The 13,901-nt window shown below is 33.0% G+C and overlaps 1 protein-coding gene across 2 annotated transcripts in view; it reads right to left on the bottom strand.

Annotated features, from left to right (window-relative positions):
• Positions 1–13,901, bottom strand: part of LOC111057731 (probable tubulin polyglutamylase TTLL2) — a 41,266-nt gene that overhangs the window by 6,463 nt on the left and 20,902 nt on the right. Inside the window, exons 3-5 of one of the 2 annotated variants that reach the window (XM_039438412.1) lie at positions 10,738–10,860; positions 9,180–9,283; positions 3,338–3,485 (exon numbers count right to left, since the gene is read on the bottom strand). In XM_039438412.1, the coding sequence (XP_039294346.1) occupies positions 3,338–3,485; positions 9,180–9,283; positions 10,738–10,860 (375 nt within the window). The remainder of the gene's footprint in view (positions 1–3,337; positions 3,486–9,179; positions 9,284–10,737; positions 10,861–13,901) is intronic. The other variant, XM_039438413.1, reaches the window with a different exon arrangement.

Here is a 13,901-nt window from a genome sequence, read left to right as displayed (position 1 = left end):
GTTAAGTCTTGTAGTTGTTTGTCACTTCACAAAATTTATAAATCTATATTTCATTCAACGATTTCAACAGTGCTGATCGAATTCACTTTTTGTATGATTCTAACATATTTTAGAGCTCCGCCAACTAGAAGGAAGCGAAAACTGTTTCTTAAAAGTGTTGGATGAAATCATAGAGGAGAGATAAAGGATTCGATTTTTAAGATCCAAGATATAATTAGAGTTGTCAGACCTGTCAGCAGGGCAGGAGGCTCTGCGATTGGCTAATTGGGTTGGTATCAGGAAATCGTCTGATAATCAGCCAATCGGAGATCTTCCTGCCCTGTCAAACGGTCTTTTAAACCCTGAATAAGCGCTTTGTGTGGATTGATCCTAGTTCTCAGATCAATTATCAATTATTTCATCTATTATAGAAGTAATTTGGCACAACCGCTTTCTTGAGAAACTATTCAAGGAACTATCTCTTTTCTGTATAGGGCTACTTTTTATAGAAATAGAAAGAGAAATAAAAATCTCAGTACCCTTTATGAATTATTTAATCACAACAAGTTTCGGACATCGATGCCATTTTTGGTTGTTAAAATGGCATCAATGTCCGAAACATGTTGTGATTAAATAATTCATAAAGGGTACTGAGATTTTCATTTCTCTTTCTATTTCAAGGAGCCAGCTGCTATCACATTATCATCTGTAGTCAATCAATCAATCAGGTTTTATTGAACAAAATATTCACATTGGAGGTCCCACTAAACCCTAAGGTTTTTCAGTAGGTGCCTATATTAGTAGTGAACAAAAATCGAACTTAGCAAATTATATTTCGTAGAGTAAATCGAACACATATAATACATGAAATTGTTTGATCTATCAAGAATGGAATAATTATACTTGAGAAGAAAAATTTTTTTATTGGTTGTTATAAAAGCTAATGACTATTTGAAGATGTCTATTCAATAAAGATATATTATATCTACCTCAATACCTCTACTACAATCAATCAAGTTTTATTGAACAAAATATTCACATTGGAGGCCCCACTAAACCCTAAGGTTTTTCAGTAGGTGCCTATATTAGTAGTGAACAAAAATCGAACTTGACAAATTATATTTCGTAGAGTAAATCGAACACACATAATACATGGAATTGTTTGATCTATCAAGAATGAAATAATAATACTTGAATACAAAATTCACTTGAGAAGAAAAACTTTTTGATTGGTTGTTAAAAAAGCTAATGAATATTTGAAGATGTATATTCAATAAAGATATCTACCTCAATACTTCTGCTACAACACAGAAAAAGTGATTGGAGGTTTCCAAAATATTATTCCTGTGTTTCATTGATACTCTAACACTAAGGCTCAACTCACACTTACGCGACTCAGGTCGAGAAGAGACTCGACCCTAGTCAAGAGCATGTGTTTCCAAATGGTGACAATCACGAAGGCTAGAATCGACTGGTCTGAGTGTCACCATTTGGAAACACATGCTCTCGACTATAGTCGAGTCTCTTCTCGACCTGAGTCGCGTAAGTGAGAGTTGAGCCTAACTGTTCATTCCGAATAATCTATTTGTTTCTTCTAACTCTCATTTCTTCATTCAGTTTCTGCTTGGATGCATTAAATATCAGACAGGTATGAACATGAACAATGAACTTTGCATTTTATTGTAGTAAAAATAGTTTCAACTTCTAACATTTCTGTTTTAATGTGTCAATAGAGAAAATAAATATGTATAATTATTATAAATTGCTTCAAATACCTTAAATAGGGATATCCCACGTCCTTGACTCAGGCCAACAGGTTTGCAAATCCAGACATTGGAAGGGTCTTCGTAGTTATTCCTATTCTGCCTGCTACATTCGGCCACTAGTTTGGTGTATTCCAGAGGTAGGTTGAATGCTTCTGGGCTGTGAATGCAAGTAATCCAAATCAATAGAAATTTATGACATAAAAACATCAATCCATAGTTGAGATGAGATCAAATAACGCTTCATTAACAATGCATAATTTATACATTCATACATGCCACAAAATTCATTGGAGTAACTAGGGGAGCACCAACAGGCACAGCTCAAAACTGTATTCCCCTGAATTCCGATTCATATAATATTGACCAACATTGGGTAATGTTTCTTTGACTTTGAAAATTTACCAGAATTAACATATTATTTCTTACTGCAATTCTCACGTTATCAGCAATTGGTTTAGATGAGCATTGTTTTATTTCCATCAGGAATCATTAATCCATGTGCACTGAAAATTATATATTGGATATAGATAATAGGTCTACATAGTAAATTTTTGAGAATGATGAAACCCAATTAAGCAAGAAGTTAAGAGCCAAGAGAGCGAGAACCTAAAGGTGCGTACAGATATACGCGCCGCGAACATGAGCAATTCACTTTTAGTCAGCTGACTATATCTGTATTTTTACAGAAACGTTAAGATACAGATATAAAAAGCTTGGCATCAGCTGATTGAAAGAGAATTGATCATGTTCAATCAGCTGATGCCAAGCTTTTTATATCTGTATCTTACCGTTTCTGTAAAAATACAGATATAGTCAGCTGACTAAAAGTGAATTGCTCATGTTCGCGGCGCGTATATCTGTACGCACCTTAAGATAGTCCAGTTAGACGCTAAGATAGACGCTGAGCGAATTCTTGGAGTTTTCAAAATCACTTTCATTGAACAATTCTAAATCGAACACACATAATACATGGAATTGTTTGATCTATCAAGAATGAAATAATAATACTTGAATACAAAATTCACTTGAGAAGAAAAACTTTTTGATTGGTTGTTAAAAAAGCTAATGAATATTTGAAGATGTATATTCAATAAAGATATCTACCTCAATACTTCTGCTACAACACAGAAAAAGTGATTGGAGGTTTCCAAAATATTATTCCTGTGTTTCATTGATACTCTAACACTAAGGCTCAACTCACACTTACGCGACTCAGGTCGAGAAGAGACTCGACTCTAGTCAAGAGCATGTGTTTCCAAATGGTGACAATCACGAAGGCTAGAATCGACTGGTCTGAGTGTCACCATTTGGAAACACATGCTCTCGACTATAGTCGAGTCTCTTCTCGACCTGAGTCGCGTAAGTGAGAGTTGAGCCTAACTGTTCATTCCGAATAATCTATTTGTTTCTTCTAACTCTCATTTCTTCATTCAGTTTCTGCTTGGATGCATTAAATGTCAGACAAGTATGTACGTAAACAATGAAATTTGTATTTTATTGTAGTAAAAATAGTTTCAGCTTCTAACATTTATGTTTTAATGTGTCAAAAGAGAATATAAATATGTATAATTATTATAAATCGCTTCAAATACCTTAAATAGGGATATCCCACGTCCTTGACTCAGGCCAACAGGTTTGCAAATCCAGACATTGGAAGGGTCTTCGTAGTTATTCCTATTCTGCCTGCTACATTCGGCCACTAGTTTGGTGTATTCCAGAGGTAGGTTGAATGCTTCTGGGCTGTGAATGCAAGTAATCCAAATCAATAGAAATTTATGACATAAAAACATCAATCCATAGTTGAGATGAGATCAAATAACGCTTCATTAACAATGCATAAATATACATTCATACATGCCACAAAGTCCATTTCTCAAGGATGGGGTGGACCCCCTATTAGTACCCCAGGAAAAAGACTCATGTCAGTTGATAGAGCTAATAAATAACTATACAGGGTAAGTTATGGATTTGAAAAAATCGTTAGAGCCGTTTTTGAGAAAATCGTGAAAAACATGGTTTTCTGTAACTGTAATTTTTCTTAAGAAATTACGGAGCTCCTGCAATTTTCTCAGAAATGAGACTCATGTCAGTTGATAGGGCTTATAAATAGCTATCCATGGTATTAATTTGAAGAAAATCATTAGAGCCGTTTTCGAGAAAACCGTGTAAAACATGGCTTTTTAGTCATTATCCACCATTTATCTCAAGAATATTATGGAGCTCATGAAATTTTCCCTGAAATGAGACTTATGCCAGTTGATAGGGCTTATGAATAGCTATCCATGGTATGAATTTGAAGAGAATCGTTTGAGCCGTTTTCGAGAAAACCGTGGAAAACATGGTTTTTAGTCATCATCCGCCATTTATCTCAAGAATATTACGGAGCTCCTGAAATTTTCCCTGAAATGAGACTTATGCCAGTTGATAGGGCTTATAAATAGCTATCCATGGTATAAATTTGAAAAAAATCTTTAGAGCCTTAGAAATAAGCCTAGAAATTTTATTGAATTTCTTATTGTCGGGTCCTCATGGTATAAGGACCTTATGTTTAAAATTCCAAGTCAATCGGTTAATTAGGAATGGAGTTATCGTGTTCACAGACATACACACATACAAACTTACACAGACCAATACCCAAAAATCATGTTTTTGGACTCAGGGGACCTTGAAACGTATAGAAAGCTTGAAATTGGGGTACCTTAATTTTTTTTGGAAAGCAATACTTTCCTTACCTATGGTAGTATGGCAAGGAAAGTAAAAAAAATCACAGTACACAAAGACAGTCTAGCATGTAATTCACTCACTGCATAAAGGGATCTACGATATAAACCTTTCCTCCTTTCAGATTTCTTCAAACATTACGACTGGCACACAAGACATCGCTTTGTATTTATCGGGAATTCGGGACTTTGAGTTGGGGTGGAAATGCATCCCCTACAAGAATCGGATTCACTTAAAACTGTCATCATTATCCATGAACAGCTCCAATGCTTTTCCATTTAAACCATGCTGACAAGGTTTTCTGTGGTGAGATCCACTTTAAACTATCAGTATTCCTAGGGGATAACTTTAATTCTTCCCATTTAAACCCTGCTGACAGTTTGATGTGAGTGTGGAAACTATTCCCCTTACATCCCAAGTTGGTTTTAGCTTTTAAGGTTGGAAATTGTTGTCTCTGATAGTAGCGTGGATATCAAGCCGGCATTTTACATCGAGACGAAATAAAGTGAGTAAGTCGTGTCACGCATACTCTTCCTTACTTATTTCCTACTTTACTTCAACGCAATGTTTCTCTCTCTGTTTCTACTTCATTCCCTTTGTTATAATACTTGTTTTGCTTCAGTGCACTGTCTCCAATTCCCTAAATAACTAGTTTTCAACTGACTAATTTCTTTTTTTTTAAAGAGTTTATCAGAGAATGACAATGGTGTAATAACCGAAACCGGTCTTTCTAATTATCAATAAATCAGTGGTTTTTTGACAATTTCTTAGTCTTTTTTCATTCAAGACTAATTTCTATTTATTTTCTCAACTTGAACCACATCTTTGTTGTGAGATCGCATACACATCATCAGTCCTCATGCTCGCTGTTTCTAGATATCTTAATTTATTCTTGTATTAAATTTCATTCATAGTAAATCTGAATATATTTTTGAGATATATGTTTAGAATCTGAACCAGAAATCTATCCATAATAAGAATCTGAATCTATGTTATGTTCAAAATTCAACAATATTAATAATATTGAAAAAAATGTGATTCAATGAAATGAAGCTTTATCATTTGATTTGACTTGATCTCGCTGTTTCAATTCCATTTCCTGCTTTGTTAAGCTGAGTTCACACCAAAGTTATTAACACAATGTTAATAACTTAATCCTATTAGATTCTATTCGATTGAACGGAACTTTACAAACACATATGCTCAACATGTGTATGATGAGTTATGTTCAATCTAATAGAAACTATAAGGATTAATTTATTAACATTTTGTTAATAACTTTGGTTTAAACCCATCTTTATACTAAATTCCTATTATTCTCCATTATATACTATATTTTCATTCCTTCTCTCATTTTTCCCCTCCTAGGTCAAAAATAAAGGTAGTCATTCTATTATTTTCTATTTTATTCTCGCCTCAACTCAAAATATTCTTCCCCTTATTTTCCTTTTTTCATTCGTTATCTTCAATACTTCATATTATAATCACTTCCACCAACTCATCTTCAACACAACTGTAAGTTGTATAATTCTGAATCTATATAAATGAATAAACTCATCTACAAGCTTTGTAGGCTACACAGTCTTTCATACCCTCTGAATTCGATGTATTTTGAAATACTTTCACTCCCGAATTCTCATGCAATATAGAAATCGAATATAGAAAAAGAAAGTAAATAAAAATGTCAGTACCATTTTTGAATTATTTAATCACAACATGCTCCAACATTGATGCCATTTTCAAGTGATTCACTTAGAAATGGCATCAATGTTTAAAAATGTTGTGATTAAATAATTCAAAAAGGGTACTGACATTTTTATTCTTCTTTCTATTTTTATTACAAGTAGCCCTATACAGGAAAGAGATGAATCAAAAATACTTCACTCGTACTAGAGAAATCACTACTAATTCACAGTTGAAAGAGAACAATTCAAAATGTAGAGAGTTGATCTTTTCAAGAAGATTCGATTAGTCTGTATACCGTAATTCTAATGAAAGTGGAATTTATTCCTATTGATTGATTGCACCAGAGACCTGACTTACGTTAATTTTAATTTGAAGTTGAGACTATCTATACTATAATAAAGTAAAGAACTGGCTTATACACGTACAGGTTAGGAATATTATGTTTGACGCATCATCACGTCTAAACTACTGTACTGATTTACTTGGATTTTTGCATACAGTGATTCTTAATTAGCCGAGGATGGTTGCAGGCCTTTTTGCAAGATTTCATTGAGTCAAGTTTTCAGTTTGTCAAGTTTTAAAGTAGACCCTTGCGGAGCACGGGTTACCTGCTAGTCATGAATGAGATAAAATGTGGGTGGAATGCTGTGTAGATTTTGGTTCTTGTTTTTGACGATAGAACAATCATGACAGGGTTCAATGTTCTATTGATTGCTGATGATATTATGTTCTATTGTAAGGGCACCAGAGATCTGATCATTGTCCTCATTGCACAATATTATTCACTGTATCCACTATGTAATAATGCGAATGATATCTCACCGTTCAAGAATAGAGCACTCACAAGCTCTCAAAATTCAAAATTTTAAATCATCATTCCTGGACCGAAAATCAAGTAACGAAGCAGTGTGTGATTACATAACCTTATCCTTTGGACAACATTAACATTTTATCAAAATTTTTGAAGAGAAATAGTACAGGCTTAGCCTAGTTTTTCCTCCAATGTCATAATTGTATTATTATTATTATAGTATTTTATACAATAAATGAATAAATAGACACAAGATTTATATCATTGTCAACTTACTGTTATGTATCGATACAAATATCATGTTTCGTTTACTTGTATCGTAGTATAGTTTACAGTATCATATCACTACCGTATCACCCACAAACTCATACCAGTAAAATAGAAGACGATTCAAATCTTCGACTGTTACATTTATGTTGGCATGATACCTAACATCCTACATCCCAAATTTGTCAATCATTCTAACAGTTGGTTGTTATAGATTCACTCTATCATCAACCGTCACAATAGACAAAGTCACTGACATGTCTTCTCAGGAAAAGATCATAAATATTCTCAGATTTTCGTGAATGTAGGAGACACTGTCATATCTGTCAGTAGACATCCATCAAATCTTCAATATTCGTCCAAGAATATTTCTGCATAACATTGAGAACATACACTTTGTCTCCTATTCGTTCTGTAAGTTTGGTTATGATCCTTTCAAAATTCGTGAACCAGAAACATTGTGAAACCATAGTGTTGATAGATGTTCAATAGACAGGGCCATCCATATTCCTGTCAAAAAATCACCAAGTGTGTCGTAAGACACAGAAGGGAGATACCCTATCTTTCTCAGTTTGTTTCAGCACATACATAACATCACTATTCTTGTATCATTTTATGCTATTCTTCAATATGGATTGTGAGGTTCCATTGGTTATATAGTCCGTTTCACATTGGGCAAGCATATCCAATTCACTGTAGGAGACACCCTTCTGTAGGATCTTTCTCAGTTTTTTTAAGCACATACATAGCATCACTATTCTTGTATTATTTTCTGCTATTCTATCACCTGAATTGTGAGGTTTCATTGGTTATATAGTACGTTTCACATTGGCAAGCATATCCAATTTACTGTATCATTCTGCAGTCTAAAAATAATACTATATCAAGCAGGCTGAATTGAATGTAGCTTGGGACGATAATATTGATCAAGTTATGATATGTTCAAGTGACATTTGACAGGTTATATGGGTTGAATATGTGACTTATTGCCATACATGATTTTGGAGACTTGGAAGCAAATGATATTATATTCTGAGAAATTGGTATGGAGTGGAGTTCCATATTTTATTCTTCAATGTTTCTACTTTTGATATGTCATAGAAAATATGATTGGGAGAAATAGTTGATAGATGTACCCGAAGAGAATAATAATAATGCTGAGGGTGATGCCAACATAAGATCCTAGGCTTGTACGTGGGTAATGAGTGAGAGAGATGACGACTTCTTTTTAAGGTGCGTACAGATATACGCGCCGCGAACATGAGCAATTCACTTTTAATCAGCTGATTATATCTGTGTTTTTACAGAAACGGTAAGATGCAGATATAAAAAGCTTGGCATTCGCGCCGCGAACATGAGCAATTCACTGTTAATCAGCTGATTATATCTGTATTTTTACAGAAACGGTAAGATACAGATATAAAAAGCTTGGCATCAGCTGATTTAAAGTGAATTGCTCATGTTCGCGGCGCGTAAATCTGTACACACCTTTAAGTAGACGGGCTTATCGTTTCCTTCGAAAGACGGGGTGACCGTATATTATAATTATCATATGGGATTGTGCTGTGGTCAAAAACTTTTTGCCCCGGTCGAGATTCGAACTCGGGTTCTCTTGATTATAAGACCGGCGCGTTAACACTTACTCCAACGAGCCGTCCAGCAAAAGTGGTGAAAAATGAAGAGATACAGAAAGAAGATGATGTAAAGTATGATTAAGGAGAGGGGAATAGGAGAAGAAGATAGAGAAGGAATAAGTTAATCAAGGGTAAGGGGAAGGAGGATGACTGAGATAGTGAGATGATAATCAGTGTAAGCTACTAATCCAGCTGATGATTTTTTCAAGCTCCTTATGAATATGGGAAGTGAATATAGCAAATTTATAAAGATGAATGAAATAATGAAAATATTCCATACGTTTTTCTTGGAAACAAAGTGTAACAGATTCTCACCTGAAATCGTAAATGCTTCCAAAGACTTTCTTCATACATTTCAAGTATCTTGACAAGTTGTCTTTACGGCAAATGGACGATCCCTTTGGTATATGGTTGGTGAACTGCAATCGGAGAAATTTCATTTATAACTCTGGTCAACTCCAAACACAAACTGTGTTTATTCTTTCAGGCTACTTAGCTACATTTCGAATAATCAGATCAAAATAATCAAATAAATTAAAATTTCCTTAATTTTTATGTATGTATCTTAATTTAAGTGCAGTAGCATATACTTATATTTATTTTTTTAAAGCTTTTTTGTATTTTGTTTTTGGCAAATAAATTCATTTATTCATTCATTCCTACGCCATGCATTCTAAAATGAGATATACAAATTATTATAATTGGTTTGTAGCTTTGTCTAGTTGTTATAAATGATTGTGCACAGTTTCAATCCCGTATGTTTAACCCTAAAGAAACACACTGGGGTGTTATTCTGTTCTGCAGTTGACAATATCAAACAGATGGGAATTTATGCCCAGTCTAAGTTAGGTTTGTAGTATTGTCAACTACTCTCCACCACTTCCAGTCAGTAATAGCATTCTACAAGGTCACCAGCTCATCTTGTTCTTCGTTTGGGGTGTCTATCACCCCAGAGTGTCTTTACGTATGACTTTTATCAGACAATTTTATTACAAAGATTTACTTGTATTGTCACTACAAATGTGGTATGGGATGATGGATCAGATTGGAATAAATGCTATGATTCTCTACAACTTGAGATGCAAAACAATAGAATGAAGACACGTGAGTTTTTGATGAAGTTGTCATTGGCAATGATCAAGCCATTCGTTCAAACCGAAATAGGAGCTCCAACACTTAGGCGGAACATACGTACTTCTAAAATTAGTATATATATATATATATATATATATATATATATTATATATATATATATATATATATATATATATATATATATAGTGTCAGTATATAGTGTCAATATATATATATATATATATTGATAAGAAGTGCTTTACTTTCGATTTCTGTATGCACTTGGAACAAAAATGATTAAGAAATGATGAAGTATGGTCTAAATATTTGTTTTTTTCATATTTTTCAAAGAAAAATGCAAAATTAGATTGGGGTGTTCATCACCCCAGTGTGTCTACTGTATTAGCATAAAGTGAGTGTGTCTCTGTAGGGTTAACCATCATTTAGGAAAAAAATAATAAGTGAAAAAAGCAAAATGGCCGCTGTGTGAGTAACTAAAGACTTCCGGACAATTTAAATATGATATTTAGATATGTTTCCTACCCAGAAAGAATGCCCTAGAGTATATTGGTAGGGAGTTTGTTGAAACCCTGTATTGTTATAATAAATTGTACATTGAGATTTCTCGTTGTACATTGTTCTAATAAATTCTATATAATTATCTCATTCTACAATGAGATATTGTTTCAATGAACTGTTCTAATTATTATAAACATAATATAATAGAGTAATATTCTATTGAAAGTACTGATAAAATGTATGACTTTTCAAGTGGATTTCATATATTTGTCAAAGATACCTGCCAGGGTTTGAGCTGTTTGTAATGGGATATCGGGAATCCTCCAGTCCTCCACCATAGGTTCCAATTATCTTTGAGAACCCCACTCTCGATGTACTCTCTCCAACCTCTCTCAATGCAAACCTGTAGAGAAAATCACAAAAAGAGCTCCATTTTAATAAATAGAATACTGAAAGTACTGAGTAGAAATTAATGAAAAGTTACAAGCTGGATGAAATAGATTATTGATCATAGATTATATTAGATTATATTGGATGGTCGCACAAAAGTCTGTTGGAATTTGATGGTGAATACTAAATTAACCTATCAATGCAAATCTGTAGGAAAAGTCACAGAAAGAACTTCAATTCATTGAATAATACTGGAAATACTGAGTGAAAATGAAGAAACAATTACAAGCTGAATAAGATATATTATTCATTCAAGATGGGCCTGGTTGCATAATCGTCTGTTAGAATTTAATGGTGAATAATTACCTATCAATGCAGAACTGTAGAAAAAAATCACAAGAAGAACGTCTATAATTCAATAAATTGAATACTGAGTTGAAATGAAGATACGATTACAGGTTGAAAAGAAATTATTCATTCAAGATGGGCCTGGTTGCATAGACGTCTGTTAGAATTTAATGGTGAATAATAAATTGACCTATCAATATAAAATTGTAGAAATTATCACAAAGTGAACTTCAATTCAATAAATAAAATACTGAGTAGAGAAATGAAGGAGCGATTACAAGTTGAATAGAATATAATTATTATTGATTCAAGGTGAGCCTGGACGCACATACTTAAATTTTTTCTCTGCTTTAAATTATTTAACTGTTGAATCTGATTATTTTCCCTGTAGAAATTCAATATTGAATATTATTGATGTTTGAATGTCACTAGAATCAAACAGAGACTACGTCTTTAGTAAACACTTAATCACAGTTAAAATTCAACAGATTTCTCTGCAACCGGGCCTTGGCGTCTTTCTCGAAATTATGAGTGAATAAATGATTAAGTGAATGAATTTCTATGATTTGAAACATTCGATCAATGAAAATTTGATATGAGAATCTTGAGAACAAAATCCTCCAAGAAATAACGTTGTGTAGACTTCTCAGTTGAGTTATTTTATATTTTTATTTTATTTATTTATAATTTCCACAAAGAAGCACTGATCGGGAGAGAGAAACTAATGATACTATCTTTCTTGTACTATCCTTGTTCTACCTTGTGAAAATTTAGATAACATTTATAACCCAAAATTAAATTTAGAAACCCAAATTTAGATAACATTTTAAAAGTCCGAAACAGGGTTAGAATTTCACATTTCTGAAAACTATGATTATTATCAAGAGAGATTGGCATTGATTTGGAATTTTTGTAGTATTTCTTAAGGTAAAACAGAATATATCCTAAATTTCATTATTAATAACTTGTGGAATTAGATCAAAACCCAATACAGAGCATGAGCATCCAACACGCAACAAGGGAAGTTTGGAGCCTGGAGGAACTAAAAAGTTGTTGAAACCACTTAAACTTGATGTGTCGAGTAATGGGAATTTTCACGCGAGCAGGGAAAATTATTGTGGTAGGTCATGGTTCAAATAATAACTTGATTGGAATCAAGTGATATCAATGAAAGAATGACTGTTGCACAAAAGCCGCTTATATTTTAACCTTGATTAATTTCACGAGAACCAATCAGAGAAGGCTTTTTTGAAAAGACGGTTTCTCTGATTGGTTCTTCTAGAATCAATCACGATCAAAATTTAACCTATTTTTTTGCAACCGGCACTAAGAAATTTGCTGAATCGAATCAAACTTTATTCAGTTGTTTCGAATTATTTATAAGAGTGCCAGGCAAACGTTAATGTATAGTCTGAAAATGGTTGATACCTAAATAATAATAATAATATCGTGTGACCTGGCTGGCTCAGGTCTGGTGTCAGAGTTTTCAGGTCGCAAATGATCAATTTCAGGGCTTCTGACATGACCTAACGACTGCTTTTTAGGCAGCCTCATGAATTTAGGATACCTTAATGATTGATGGTTTTTTCAAGTGTTGAAAAACTTTAAATACTCAAGTTGAAGGAAGTTAATCAAAATAATACAGTTAATAATATAATTAATTTAGACTTCAGATTTTATAAATATAATCTCATAGAATACATTATATTCACAATAATACACATGAAAATTCACTCTCAAATATACATGGGTATTGATTCATGCACTCAATAATAAGGAATAATTGTAAAGTTGATCTAAATGGGAGAATGATTGATCGATTCTATTCTTCATTGCCAGGTCTTAAGAGACTTCTAGCAAACAGCAAAATACAGAGATAAATTTTAAAATAGGATCAAAGAAAAAAAGAGAATAAATATTAATAATGAACGAAGAGAGAGTGATTGAAGTCTATTGTAAACAAATAGAATGTATAAAAATAACTGGAGAAGTTTCTCTTGAAACTTTCAGGCATGAACTTATTTTGAGACCTAATTCTATAGACAGATAGCCTTGGCTCCAGTCTTTCAATAAACTCCGTTAATCAATAATGATGGAAATAAGTTTCTGGAACGTGAATTAACTCACATACGTCCATATATAATCTTTGTTCAGTCTTTATCAGAACATAGCAGTGACAAACTGATTGTGAATTCATATATAAAAATAATAATGCAAATGAAAATAGAAATAATTCAATTTCTAATCAAATGAAAAATAATCCTTTAGAACACTAAATTTTAATTCATGGAATAGAATGCAGGAGAAAGTTACACAAAATATTAGATAAATTACAATATTACATACAATAGTTAGTTACAAAAAATTCTTTTGATGTGTCCTCTACTTGTTTAGTTTTTTCTGTGTGGAAATTGACCAACTCCACTATGGCGTACCATGTTCTAGAGTATTTTAATTTCTACAAAGATTAACAATTGGCAATTATTAACAACAAACTGTACTAGACGGTTTCTTTATTTTGTGCTTTCAGTCTGGAAGATTATATCAATCTATCAGAACTATACTATTGGAGCCTCTCTTCATTCATCATTTCCTGTCACTTTATTAGTAAGGAAACACAAAAATTAGAGGAAACACTTTTGTGGTAAACGGAAACAAGTTTAACGGTCGTTAAACTGAACCAAGAACACTCTTGCTGTCAATGAT

This window comes from Nilaparvata lugens, chromosome 11 (genome assembly GCF_014356525.2).
Source record: "Nilaparvata lugens isolate BPH chromosome 11, ASM1435652v1, whole genome shotgun sequence".
Classification (NCBI taxonomy): Eukaryota; Metazoa; Arthropoda; class Insecta; order Hemiptera; family Delphacidae; genus Nilaparvata; species Nilaparvata lugens.
Note: the sequence above shows the minus strand (reverse complement) of the source record. Positions and strands in the feature narration are given on the sequence as shown.